Genomic DNA, 12,454 nt, shown 5'->3' on the forward strand with positions numbered 1-12,454 from the left:
AAAAACTAGAAGGAGACAAAGTTGACTGCTACACATTTTAAGTTCTATCACTGACCATTTTTTATCTAATTATTTTAAACCAAAATTTACCAGTTACTGGTGGTATTTTCCATGGCTTTTTTTTTTTTTGGTCTATTTGCCATTGGTAAATAAGGAGGAACAAGCCAAATTATATGTGGAGATTGATTAGTTTTTCACTCAAGGAGATAAAAAATTGGGGCTGCATTTAGAGGATTAGGGGCTCACTTGTAGGAATCTGCTGTGGAGGGGTCTTTGGGATGGTATGGGGAATGAATGATGTGTTATTTGGGAGAGGCTGTGGTTTGTATGACCATGAGGACAGGAGCTGCACACTCCAAGTAGAGAGGCCAATATTAACATCTGTAACTGGTGGCACGGGGTTGCTGCTGGGGTGCTTTGCTCTCAAGGCTCTTGGGCAAATTGTTGCTGTACAACTTTGTTTCTGTTCACCATGATTTGAGGCAGGGAGTGGGAGTCTGGGTTATATCCTTCAGCTGAGCTCTTGGTTCAGCTGCTGCGAGTCCTGGTTGTGAAATACCCTTTTGCTCTGGGTCTGTAACTCAGATATCTTCTGGAGCTCAGATTTTATTCAGCTATTGCATGTAAACATCTCTTATATACAAGTGCTATTGGGCTTAAAGGGGTCAGTGAAACTGCTTTCAGTGAGCTCTCATGGATAACGTGCTTATGATTCTCTGCTTCTGTATTCTCTGGTAGAAATACAAAATGGAAATGAATGTCTGGCACTGAAATTGTGCAGGAAAAATCAGACCTGCGAATGCATGCAATTTCCTGTCCAGCACCGGCATTTCTGATATTTTCATTGCATGTTTAATCCCCTCAGCAGCTGAGGTTTTCTTCAGGCTCTTGAGGTGTTTTTGTTTCCTGCCAGACTGAGAGCAGAAGGCTGCAATACAGCTCTGAAGTTTGGTGTTTGTTTTAAATGGAGCTTTTTCTGTCTCCTGTTCTGCAGAATGCTCTTTCTGTTGAGAAGATCATGAGCTTTACACAGGGGCAGCTCCAATAGAACAGATAAGAGAAGTGATATGATTTGTTTAAACTGGTTTTGTGCCACTTCACATCTCACTGTTTAAAACCCCCTTCCCTTTCCCTCTGGTGAGGAGAATGCTCACTTTGGAAATAGGTTTTCTTTACAGGAATTCAGTCTCATTTAATTGACTACACAGAAAATTGTGAGCAGCTATACATGCTGATGTGTGGTTTTTAATTTACTTTATGCAATTGTAACAAAGCTTAGAGTAGTTGCAATAGCAAAGAATTTTTTTTTTTTTAGTTTGGTGGCATTTCAATGTTGAGGCAACAATGACTTCACTTGGTAATTAAACCTCATTTGTGAAAGACCTTTTCCCTATTAATTTGATCCATTAAAGAAACGCTCTTTGAAGCTGGTAGTTAATCTTCCTATTTAAATGGCTGGGTTTTACTCAGATTGGTTACAGCTTAGGTTTAAATAGCAGCTAAAAATAGCCAACTGTTGTGCTGTACAGTTTAAACATTTATCTATAGTAGCAGCCTTTCTAGAAAGGAAACATGTAGTAAAAGGGAGAGGAGATGCTGCCACTCAGGCAGCACTGGTTGGTTCCAACATCCCCTTTTCCTTGGGTTTTGCCCATCAGCTCCAGCTGGCAGCACTTGATGATCTTACTCTGGGATTAATTTTTAACAGAAAGCACTATGGGCTGGGTTTGAGCAGCATTTCAATTGGTAATTAATAATTCAATGGCTGGGAGAAGTTTTGACTGTTCCTGCTGAAGGCTGCTGCCAAGGGTGCTAAAACCTGGCAAAAATCTGGAAACTACCCAAAATATTTTCAAGAACATTAGGCTGTCAGAAAGAAAATACAAGGGCTGAAATCCCAGCTTGTGAGGTTATTGTCTATTTTCATCTCTTGAGTGCCCTGTGTGATTCACACAAGCCTGACAAACCTGTGGACTTGAAGTGCTCAGCTTGATTGCCAAAGCAGGGGAGTTTTAACTTAAAAGTGTCTGCAGTTGAAAAGGAAGCAGTGACAAAACTGCAGCAATCTGGGTGGGTAGCAGCCATTTACTTCCAGTAATTCTCTCTTCAGTTTTTATTGTAGGATGAACATTTTGCCTGTGAAGGGATCTTGAATGAGTGGCTAACAAAAATCAAAATTATAAAGGTGAATCTGTCCAAGGCAACTGAATTTCTTGTGCTGTTGTTACAGTTTCAGCTGGGATAGAGTTAATTTTCTTCCTAGTAGTTGGTGCAGGGCTGTGTTTTGGAGAATAATGCTGACAGCACGCTGAGGTTTTAGTTGTAGTTGCACGGTGCTTCCCCTGAGTTAAGGACTCCTCATTCCCCTTGCTGTGCCAGTGAGGAGGTGCACAGGAAGGCAGGAGGGGACACAGCCAGGACAGCTGACCTGGACTGACCACAGAGACATTCCAAAGCACAGGGTAAACTGGGGGAGCTGGCTGGGAGTGCTGGTCCCTGTTCTGGGACAGGCTGGCCATCAGTCAGAGGGTGGGTAAGCAATTGCATCGAGCATCACTTGTCTGTCTTGAGTCTTTATTGTCTCCCTTGTCATTGCAATTATTATTTTGTTTCAATTTTTAAACGGTTTTTAAGTTGACCCATGGGTTTTACCTTCATTGCAGTTTTCCTCCCCATCCCACGAGGGGGGGACAGGCAGTGAGCAAACAGCTTTGTGGTGCTTAGTTGTGGGCTGGGGTTAAACCACGACAGTTACCTTGAAATACCTTTGACAAAATAGAGTTCCACTGAAATCTGTGGTCCAAGGAAGAGGACAAAGAGAATCCTGATGCTTTTTTCCCCTCCACCCTTGGTTTTCCACCAAGAGAAAAGGTACTTGAGGCCTGTCTTCAGTAATAAATATTTAATCAGTCAGGTTACATAGCTAAAATATTTTTGCAGTATTGTTAAAGGTCAGACTTTTCGTAATGGCTGTTTCCAGATATACCTGTATGTCAGGAGCATCAAGCTTCTCAGACCAAGATATCCATCACTACAACAGGAACATTTGTTGTCACAGGGAAATTCAATGCTGCAATATAGGGAAATATTACCAGATATTTTAGGCTGCCATTCTGAGGGACATGGGTTATATTCATAGGAATCAATGGGACTATTGTATGTCCACAGTTTTTTACCACTATAAGTCCCACAAGTTTGTTTTCCAGAGGTCTTTATTACTGTTATGTCAATCCATTAATGTTTCTCATTCCACAGAAAGAGTTTTTCTCTGCTGGCAGTGGCAGGAGGAGGAGGAGAGGATGGTGGGCATGGCATACAGTTTTATCAAGTTGGTAGAAAGGAAGGTAATTGTAAAAGAGATTCTGATAGCTTATTCTGTCTTTTTCATGGATTATGAAACTTCTTCCGTGTGTCAAGGCATTTGTGCTTCCAACATCCAACACAAGGTATTGTCACACCTGAGTTTCTGCACAAACTAAGCAAGGTTTTGGCCACTGTGGGTAGCACAGCAGGTAAAGGACTGAAAATGTGTTTTTTGGGTATGTATTTGGTAACACTGAAGAGGTGAGATACAGGTCAGATATAGGGAAGGAGCTCTTTACTCTGAGGGTGGTGAGGCCCTGGTACAGCTGTGGCTGCCCCATTCCAGTGTTCCAGGCAGGTTGGATGGGGCTCTGAGCAACCTGGGATGGTGGAAGCTGTCCCTGCTCATGGCAGGAGGGCTGAAACTGGTTCATCTTAAAGGTCACTTGCAACCCAAACCATTCTCTGGTTCTTTGAATCTGGTTCATTATGTCCCAGGGATCATTAGCTCGTGAATTGTTTTGCTCTGTAATTTGTGGTGCCTCTCACAAGATGTGTGCTAACTGAAAAGGACTTTTGCACAGATCCACAGACTTAGCAATGTGAATTTGGCAGTGGTAGTAGATGGCTTTTAAGTCTTGTGAAATCTTAAAAAAGGTAATTCCCAAACTGCAACTGCCTTTTATATCTCAGGTGAATACAAAATGAAGACAGGGTGCCTTCAGAAGATTTAAATGCATAAAAAGAAAACTTTAATACAATAATAGTGTGTGGTTTTGTATTGGTAATTTAAAAATAAAAGCGCATTTATTTCCTCAGGGATCACAGCACTGCTGAGTTCTTTGCATGTGTGAAAAATTTGGAGCTCCTATGTGAAAATGTTTAGTTCAAAACTCATCTGATGAAATGCATGAGGCAGAAGTGACCTGGTGTGGGTGTTGGGAAAAGGGGGAATTCTCCCTGTTACTCACAGTCTTAACTGTTTCAGTGCTTTCCCTCAGTGAGCTGCTCTTTACCTCATGTTCTGGATGAGGCAGGTCTACAGAGGCTTGGAAGGAGAATGAGGTATTGTTTTCCAATGCAGGGGAGACTCTGGAAGGGGCTTTTCTGGAGAAAGAGTGAATCATGGAATCATCATAGAATAGTTTTGGGGAAGGGACTTTTTGGATTGCTTGAAAAGCAGCATATCTCATGTAAAATGAGTATCCTTGCTTGTCTGACCTGTTAGGTGGGCTTTGTAAGGATGGTAAAAAAGAAAGAACTTGGAGAATGTACATGATCCATCATGCTGGAGCATGGAGCTGGAAATTACCTACTGTGTAATTTGTTGAATGGGCTTGAAGGGTCAGGATTTGGAGGCTGAAGAGGCAGCACTGAAGGTATGAGATAAGCTGGAAGGGTTCTTGTCAGAACCCAGGACATCCCTCTGGCTGTCCTGGATGGCTCAAGCCCCTGCCAGGGGGCTCAGAGACCTTGGCACAGCGCCCAGGACCCCCGTGCCTTTGATTTTGACCCATGGAAAAAATTGCCAACTTTATATGAGGATTTACAAGCCATGAAAGTTTAAGTAGAATGATAGTTAGTTTGTCACAGGGTGAAAAGTAGAATTTTGGGGTTTTTGGAATGAGTGCTCAGGGTCCCAAGATGGAGGAATCTGGCCATGCTTTGTCCTTCTTTCTCCTCCTTCCTAGCCTCCATCTTCTGGGTGATGGTGGCACTTTTGGATTGGTTTAAGGTAGAGACATACTAACTAACATAGGTATTGGAAAATAATTGTAAATAAAGTACACGTAGTTTTTAGTACAAAAAGACAACACTGCCCTGAAAGTGGGCGGTGTGCCTCTTGACTGGCCTGCTGAACAGACCTCAGCAGGTCAGGGAAAGAATGTGATAGATAACAGAAAACAAACAGCCTTGAAAACCAGAACAGGAGAATCCTGACTCCTTTGGTTGCTGGGCTGGGAGAAGAGATTCTCTAACACATCCAACACAAGGTATTGTCACACCTGTGTTTCTGCACAAACTAAGCAAGGCTTTGGCCACTGTGGGTAGCACAGCAGGTAAAGGACTGAAAATGTGTTTTTTGGGTATGTATTTGGTAACACTGAAGAGGTGAGATACAGGTCAGATATAGGGAAGGAGCTCTTTACTCTGAGGGTGGTGAGGCCCTGGTACAGCTTGCCCAGAGCAGCTGTGGCTGCCCCATTCCAGTGTTCCAGGCAGGTTGGATGGGGCTCTGAGCAACCTGGGATGGTGGAAGCTGTCCCTGCTCATGGCAGGAGGGCTGAAACTGGTTGATCTTGAAGGTCACTTGCAACCCAAACCATTCTCTGGTTTTTTGAATCTGGTTCATTATGTCCCAGGGATCATTAGCTCGTGAATTGTTTTGCTCTGTAATTTGTGGTGCCTCTCACAAGATGTGTGCTAACTGAAAAGGACTTTTGCACAGATCCACAAGTTCTGGATATGGAAGTGTCTCTTTGAAGAACTGATCTCGTTGAAGGCTGTGGGTTTGAATTTACATGTGGCGGAGCCCAACCGGGGCAGAAGTTGATACAAAGAATTACACTTGCACTTTTAAACTGAATCTTAACATTGTTCAACTTCCAGTTGGCTGCTGGGCAACTTAGTTTCAAAGACACACATCCTGCAGAGCTCAGTTCCCTGTATTAACTCTAAACTTTGTTTCTCTAGGATTAGCTCAGAACGCAGGAAAGAGAAGTCGCGGGATGCGGCGCGGTGCAGGAGGAGCAAGGAGTCGGAGGTGTTCTATGAGCTGGCCCACCAGCTGCCCCTGCCCCACACTGTCAGTGCACACCTGGACAAGGCCTCCATCATGAGGCTCACCATCAGCTACCTGCGCATGAGGAAGCTGCTGGATGCCGGTAAGGGACAGCATGGCACCCTCTGGGACGGAAATTGAGGAGGAATGTGTTTGTAAGGCCTGTCAGCAGTAAATAAATGAATGTGTTAGTAGATGTGTTCTTGTTCTGGGAAGGTGGGAGGCCTTACAGGAGAAATCAGCTGTTAGCAATGACACAAATAAAATCCACTCTTCAATGGATTTCATTTTTTCCCTTTCTATTCTGGTGAATCCTGGCTGTCTCGTCACAGCTATTGTGCCCTTTTCAGTCTTATCTGACCCTTCTCCCAAAGTTATATTCCTTTATTTAAACCTCTTTTACCTCTAAACTTGTTTGTTCCAGCTGTGCTTTTTTGGCTGTAGGTACTTGGTTCAAGGTTGACTGAGCTAACTATAGTTGTGTCCCCTTAAAATAAACTGCAAGGAATAGTTTTGTAAATTGTGTTTGTGTGATGTGCTCCTCTGGAGGTGAAGTCAGCTGAGGATGTGTTGTGTCTGCAGCTCCAACTGCAGGAATATCTGAGTCAGGTTGTAGCCTGTAGCTGATAGCCTGCCATGGGCAGTATACTGGTTATTTGTGCTCATGATGTCTGCCTCTACTGTGTGGAGGAGTAACTTTGTAGCCAGACTTGGAAAGCTCTCCCAGAAAGCCCCTGAGAGGTTTAGAATGCCTTTTTTAGATGAGTAATACATTTTTAGCCACATAGACCTTTTCCTTAAGGTGGAAGGTTTATTGGTTAATACATAACAGCACAGAGGGTTAACTCACTCTGATTTTCTGTGATTTCTGATACCTTTACTAGAGCTTGAAGAATTGAACTGATCATTTCTCTAAATGAATTATACTGGCTTTGAATGGTCCTGCAAGATTGACTCCTTGCAGACTGGTGCCAGAAGTCATTCCTGCTGGTAAGTGAAGAATGGCTGGTGTTTGCTTAAACAAAAATGTGTGGCTGCTTGCAGGTGAGCTGGAGACAGAAGCCAAAATGGAGAAGGAACTGAACTGTTTCTACTTGAAAGCTCTTGATGGCTTTGTCATGGTTCTGTCTGAAGATGGGGACATGATTTACATGTCTGAAAACGTGAACAAGTGTATGGGACTCACTCAGGTGAAATACTGACACTTCCTAAGACTGTTTCAAAAAGCTGTTCCATTTTTGTGTGTGTGAAGTTAAACACCCATGTACCTCTTTATTTTTGCAGTTTGAGTTGACGGGGCACAGTGTATTTGATTTTACTCATCCATGTGACCACGAGGAGCTGAGAGAAATGCTTACACACAGAAATGGTGAGAAAAAAGAAAAAAATCAATTTAATTTACTTATGGATAGTTTCTGTTGGCATTAATACAGTTGGATATCTGCCAGAAAATGGTGTTGAGTTCAAAAGCTAATATATTTTTATTTCTTAAATCTCAAATGAAACCTTGTTGAGAGACACTAACAACAGGAATCACCAAAATGTTTTGGCTATATCCTAATTATAGAAGAAATGAGATTTCATTGGGATTCTTTAATCTAACAAAATTAATTACTAAAATGGAGTTTTTGAGGGTTGAAAGAATAAGTGCCTACAGGAATAAAATTAGAGGTAGATTGAATGAGAAGGATTTGAAGCTATTGCTGTAGAGGCACATGGAGAAGCTCAGTTGGTGCATTTGTCTTGGTCTGGCCTTGTCTTTACAGGACAGCTGAGAACAAATGCTTTCTTCCAGCAATTTGTGACCCAAGACAAAAAAAAATACTGTATTTAAATGCTGATCTGGGAATACTTGAACAGCCCAAAAAAGGGCTTTGGGGTTGATGCTTCTCTGCACCTTTTAATTGGTGCATGAAATTGGTATCTTTTCACAGATTTCTGGCTCTTCTTTTCTCCATCTGAGGGAGCAGAACACCGTGTTTACATGTGCTGTGTGCTTTGAAATTTAACAATTGCCCATGAATTACAGCTTTTATGTCTTCTAAAGATTTGATAAAGGCTATAAAGACTTGGCAGCCTGCATGTCTCCAAACAAATCTGCTTTACTCAGTAGTTAGAAGCCTAAAATCTGACCTCTACTTTCTCTTTCATCAAATGAGGTTTATATGGACTCTGAATTCAGATAGTGATAAATTAATAAACCTGACCTCTGCTTTCTTGTGGCACTGTAAATTTTGTGTAAGTCTTATGTTGTCATCCTATTTAATTCAGTGGAAAGGACCTGATAAGATGCCATAGCATTAGGCGCCTGACTTTGATTTTGTAAGGATTTTGTAAATTTGTCTGCCCTTAGAATTGAAGTATGTTTCTAAGGCTAGATTAGACTTCTCCCCTGCCTCCCCCTTTGGAATACAGTAATACATCTTGGGGGTGGGGGAACAATTTCCCTAAAGCAGTGTAAAAAACCTGCTTTTGTTGCAAAAGCTTATTCTTAAAAATGTCCTAGCACTGAGTTTCATGCAAACCATCTCAAGCATGTCTAAATTGGCCAGCCTGGAATCAGATGTCTGGAAACCATTATTACAAAAGCTGTTTTGCAAATGATGTTGGCAGACAGAAGTCTAAATTACAGTAGTAATAGTACATTTTTATATTTATTGGTATTCCCAGGTTGCCTTCTACTGCAGCTCTTACATCAGTGGAATTATTTTGGTTTTGAATTGAGTATTAAATATTCCCCTTTGGGACTGTACAAGTGCAAGTGAATATAAATGCAATTGGCAGAAACAGAACTGCATTCTCATTTTATGAAGCTGCTTTTTAAACTTTCAAAGCTGGCCATTTTAAAAAATAATGTCTGGTGCTGAATCAGACTTGAAAGTTGCTCCATCTTTTACAGCTGCTTCTAGAAGCAGAGCCTCATGCATCAGGACTTGGTAACATTAATGTTATGTCATCTTCAGCTATCAATTTCTAGATTGGTTTAACTCTTAAAACTTACTGAATTAAATAAGTTTTTGCTGCTTCTGCGAATTCTGCTTTAGTTTCTCCTACACTTCCTCCATTATAAAGATTGTTTTAAAGTAGCATAAAATATGCTTGAGCCCTTTAGTCTTTGCCTCTGCTAGAAGCAATAAACAAGTTTGCATAGGGCCTTTAACATTTTTCTAATTAATTTTTTCAAGCCAGTAACTGCAATGCAAGCCACCATGAAGAATTTCATAGCTATTATTGTCTGTTGAGGATGAGAACAAATTATTGTATAAACTTGTATCAGAAGTGAGCTCATGTGTTCTAAACTTCCCCCTCTGCCATGGTTTGATCCTTGCTCTTCAGCAAGCCTCAGCAAACTGGCTCTTCCACTGCTCCTTCTCCTGGCTGCTGCATTTCCTCCTAGTACACATTGTGAGCTGCTTGCAGCTCTCCTGATAGCATCAGTTACATTTTCTATGCCCACAAGAGCATAACTAGTAATTGACTCTGCAAGGTTCTCCTCTGTACAGGCAGAAACTTAACTTAAAGCCTGCTGGTAGCAAGGAAAAAATAAGTGCTGCCAATGTTGATTTGTATTAGTGCTTCTCAACTTTTTTCCTCCCAAGACTGTTAATAATGTGTTTAAAAACTTGGTCCCTGTTTACTCCAGGAGTGTAAATCACCGTGGAAATACTTGGATGCATATAAACAGCTGAGTTGTTAGTTTTGAATTGAAAAACTTGCAGTCCTGAAGAGCAATGAGCCCAAAAGGTGCTTGGTTTGAACCTCCTCTTAGTGAATTACTGATGCATTTCAGTGGAAACCACCTCATCAAGGCTTCTTATTCTACATATGTTTTTCTTGTCCTCTGTCACAATTTTAAAATATATTAAATTTCCAGTTGGTCTCTCTTTCTTCCTGCTCCTTTTTCCTGAAATCTGGGAGTGTGGAGTTGGCTACAAATACAATCCTGATCTTAAATTATTGAAACTGGGCTGCATCAAAAGCCTTTCCTGTGAGGACAGACTGAGAGAGGGCTGGGTTTGTTCTCTCTGGAAAAGAAATGGCTCTGTGGAGATCTTTAAGTCCCTTTCTGTACCTAAAAGGGCTAAAAGGAGAACTGGAGAGAGACTTTGGATAAGGGCCTGGAGTGATAGGACAGGGGGAATGGCTTTCCCACTGCCAGAGGGCAGGGTTAGGTGGTTTTTGGGAAGGAATTCTTCCCACTGAGGGTGCTCAGGCCCTGGCACAGGGTGCCCAGAGGAGCTGTGGGTGCCCCATCCCTGGCAGTGCTCCAGGCCAGACTGGATGGGGCTTGCAGCAACCTGGGATAGTGGAAGGTGTCCCTGGCCATGGCAGGAGGGTTGGAATGACTTGGTCTCTTTAAAGTCACTTCCAACACAAATAATTCTAAAACTCTATGAAACTTCAGGTTTTTTTAATCTACTTGATAGTAAAACTTGCTCTGAAAAATACCATTATTAGAAGTGCTATTAGGTGTATGAATCTTCTAAGTTTATTTTTTGAGTCTTCCCTTAGTCTTAGAGTTCTATAAGGTGTTTGTGGAGGTTTTTTAATGCCTTTGGAAGATGATCCAAGTGTTTGAAAAATTGGTTTGCTTTTGCTTCTGCTAGGTCCTGTGAAAAAGGGCAAAGAGCAGAACACGGAGCGCAGCTTTTTTCTCAGAATGAAGTGTACACTGACTAGCAGGGGAAGAACAGTGAATATAAAGTCTGCTACATGGAAGGTAACTAATGCAAAGAAATATTTGCATAGTTTGGCAGCTTCCTCTTCAGATGTCATAACACTGTATTTCAACATTTTTGCTTCATGTAACAAGCTTGAATTTCACTAAGTACTTTATAATTAATTAATTCTGCTGCATTATGCTGAATTTTAATGCTGACTACATCACAGAGGTAACTGAAACAATGCTTTAAAATTAGTTTTTCAAAACTCTTTTAATGAATTTTCCATTTTAAATTAGAGGTCATTTACTTACAAACAATTATAATTACCAAATATGATTGTATAAAGCCTTCTCTGGGAAAAAAGTACTTGATATCACTTATGCTGATCCCTGATTTCTTTTGATTTGTCACTGAAAATGTGGTAGTTGAGGTCTCTCTGAAGGACTTCAATGCCATTCTTTTGAAGCTGCTGGCTCTCCCTTTTGTAACAGTTGGAACAAAAAGAGGCCAGCCTGATAACTTTCTGCAGTGAATGCATTTTCTCCTCTGGACAAAGTCACCTTTTACTGTATCCAGTGGATTATGGCTCACAGTTCTCTTTTATGATTTGAATTTGATTATTCTGGATCAAACAACTTCTTTGCTGGTTTCTGTGAACTATTTCTACTTCAGAATGGTTAAAAGAAAGCCCCACAAAATGCAAACATTCCTGTCTGTTGAAGAATGTACTTGATCTCTGTCATCAGCTCTGCAGAATATCTAAAATGGGGGTTCCTACTATTACCATAACTTTCAGATTTAAATTGTGGATGCCTTTTGCTGAGGCAGCTGCTCATCAGAGGTGTCATTACAGTGACTAGAGAGAAGAGTTGACAGAAATGCAGCAATGGCTGCTGTTGCTGAGGAAGGAGTTGGGCTGTGAACCCATCCCAGCATGTGTGGGGTGAGGAGGAGGAGGCCACTGCTCTCCTCCCGCCATCCCTGAGGGGTGGGGCGGGGAAGGACTTGGCTCTGGGTGTGCTGATGGAAATAGGATTGTGTTTTCTGACAGACCAAATCTTCTCTTTCTAAACCCCACCTCCCCTGCAGGTGCTGCACTGCACTGGCCACATCCGTGTGTACGACACGTGTGGGAACCAGACTCACTGTGGCTACAAAAAGCCTCCCATGACCTGCCTGGTGTTGATCTGTGAACCTATTCCTCACCCATCAAACATTGAGGTCCCCCTGGACAGTAAAACGTTCCTCAGTCGTCACAGTCTTGACATGAAATTTTCCTATTGTGATGAAAGGTAATGTATATGATTTATACTGTAAAAAATCATTCATTTGAAAGATTTGCAGGGCTGGTATATGTTTGGCTAATGTTTGTCTTCTCAGTAATTTGATTTATCTTGACAATGCAATAATTGATGGCATGTTTGGCCTTTTCCTAGCTGATCAGGATGACTCAAAAGCCAGATTTTTAGATCTAAGGAGGATGCAGGTTTATCACTTTGGAATAACAGAAAGGAAAAGGACTTTTTATACAGGCAGACAGTAACAGGACCATGGTTTTAAACTGACAGAGGGCATGTTTAGATTAGATAATAGGAAGAAATTCTTGATGAGGAGCTGTGGCTACCCCATCCCTGAAGGTGTTCCAGGCCAGGCTGGATGGAGCTCTGAGCAGCCTGCTCTAGTGAAAGCTGTCCCTGCCCATGGC

At 41.7% G+C, this 12,454-nt stretch overlaps 1 protein-coding gene and 1 long non-coding RNA gene across 3 annotated transcripts in view; one reads left to right on the forward strand and one right to left on the reverse strand.

Annotated features, from left to right (window-relative positions):
- LOC139589684 (uncharacterized) overlaps positions 1–12,454 on the reverse strand; it is a 65,668-nt gene that overhangs the window by 37,009 nt on the left and 16,205 nt on the right. The window lies entirely within an intron of this gene.
- The window catches only part of HIF1A (hypoxia inducible factor 1 subunit alpha), a 35,469-nt gene that overhangs the window by 9,467 nt on the left and 13,548 nt on the right, over positions 1–12,454 (forward strand). For both annotated transcript variants that reach the window (XR_011679092.1, XM_071426233.1), the window contains exons 2-6: positions 5,998–6,188; positions 7,130–7,275; positions 7,370–7,454; positions 10,693–10,805; positions 11,839–12,041. Coding sequence is in view for 1 of the 2 variants with exons in the window: in XM_071426233.1 (XP_071282334.1) it covers positions 5,998–6,188; positions 7,130–7,275; positions 7,370–7,454; positions 10,693–10,805; positions 11,839–12,041 (738 nt within the window). In the remaining variant the exon portion in view is untranslated. The remainder of the gene's footprint in view (positions 1–5,997; positions 6,189–7,129; positions 7,276–7,369; positions 7,455–10,692; positions 10,806–11,838; positions 12,042–12,454) is intronic.

The sequence above is a fragment of the Agelaius tricolor genome, unplaced genomic scaffold (assembly GCF_023055355.1).
Source record: "Agelaius tricolor isolate 1412-34295 unplaced genomic scaffold, bAgeTri1.0.p SCAF_5, whole genome shotgun sequence".
NCBI lineage: Eukaryota > Metazoa > Chordata > Aves > Passeriformes > Icteridae > Agelaius > Agelaius tricolor.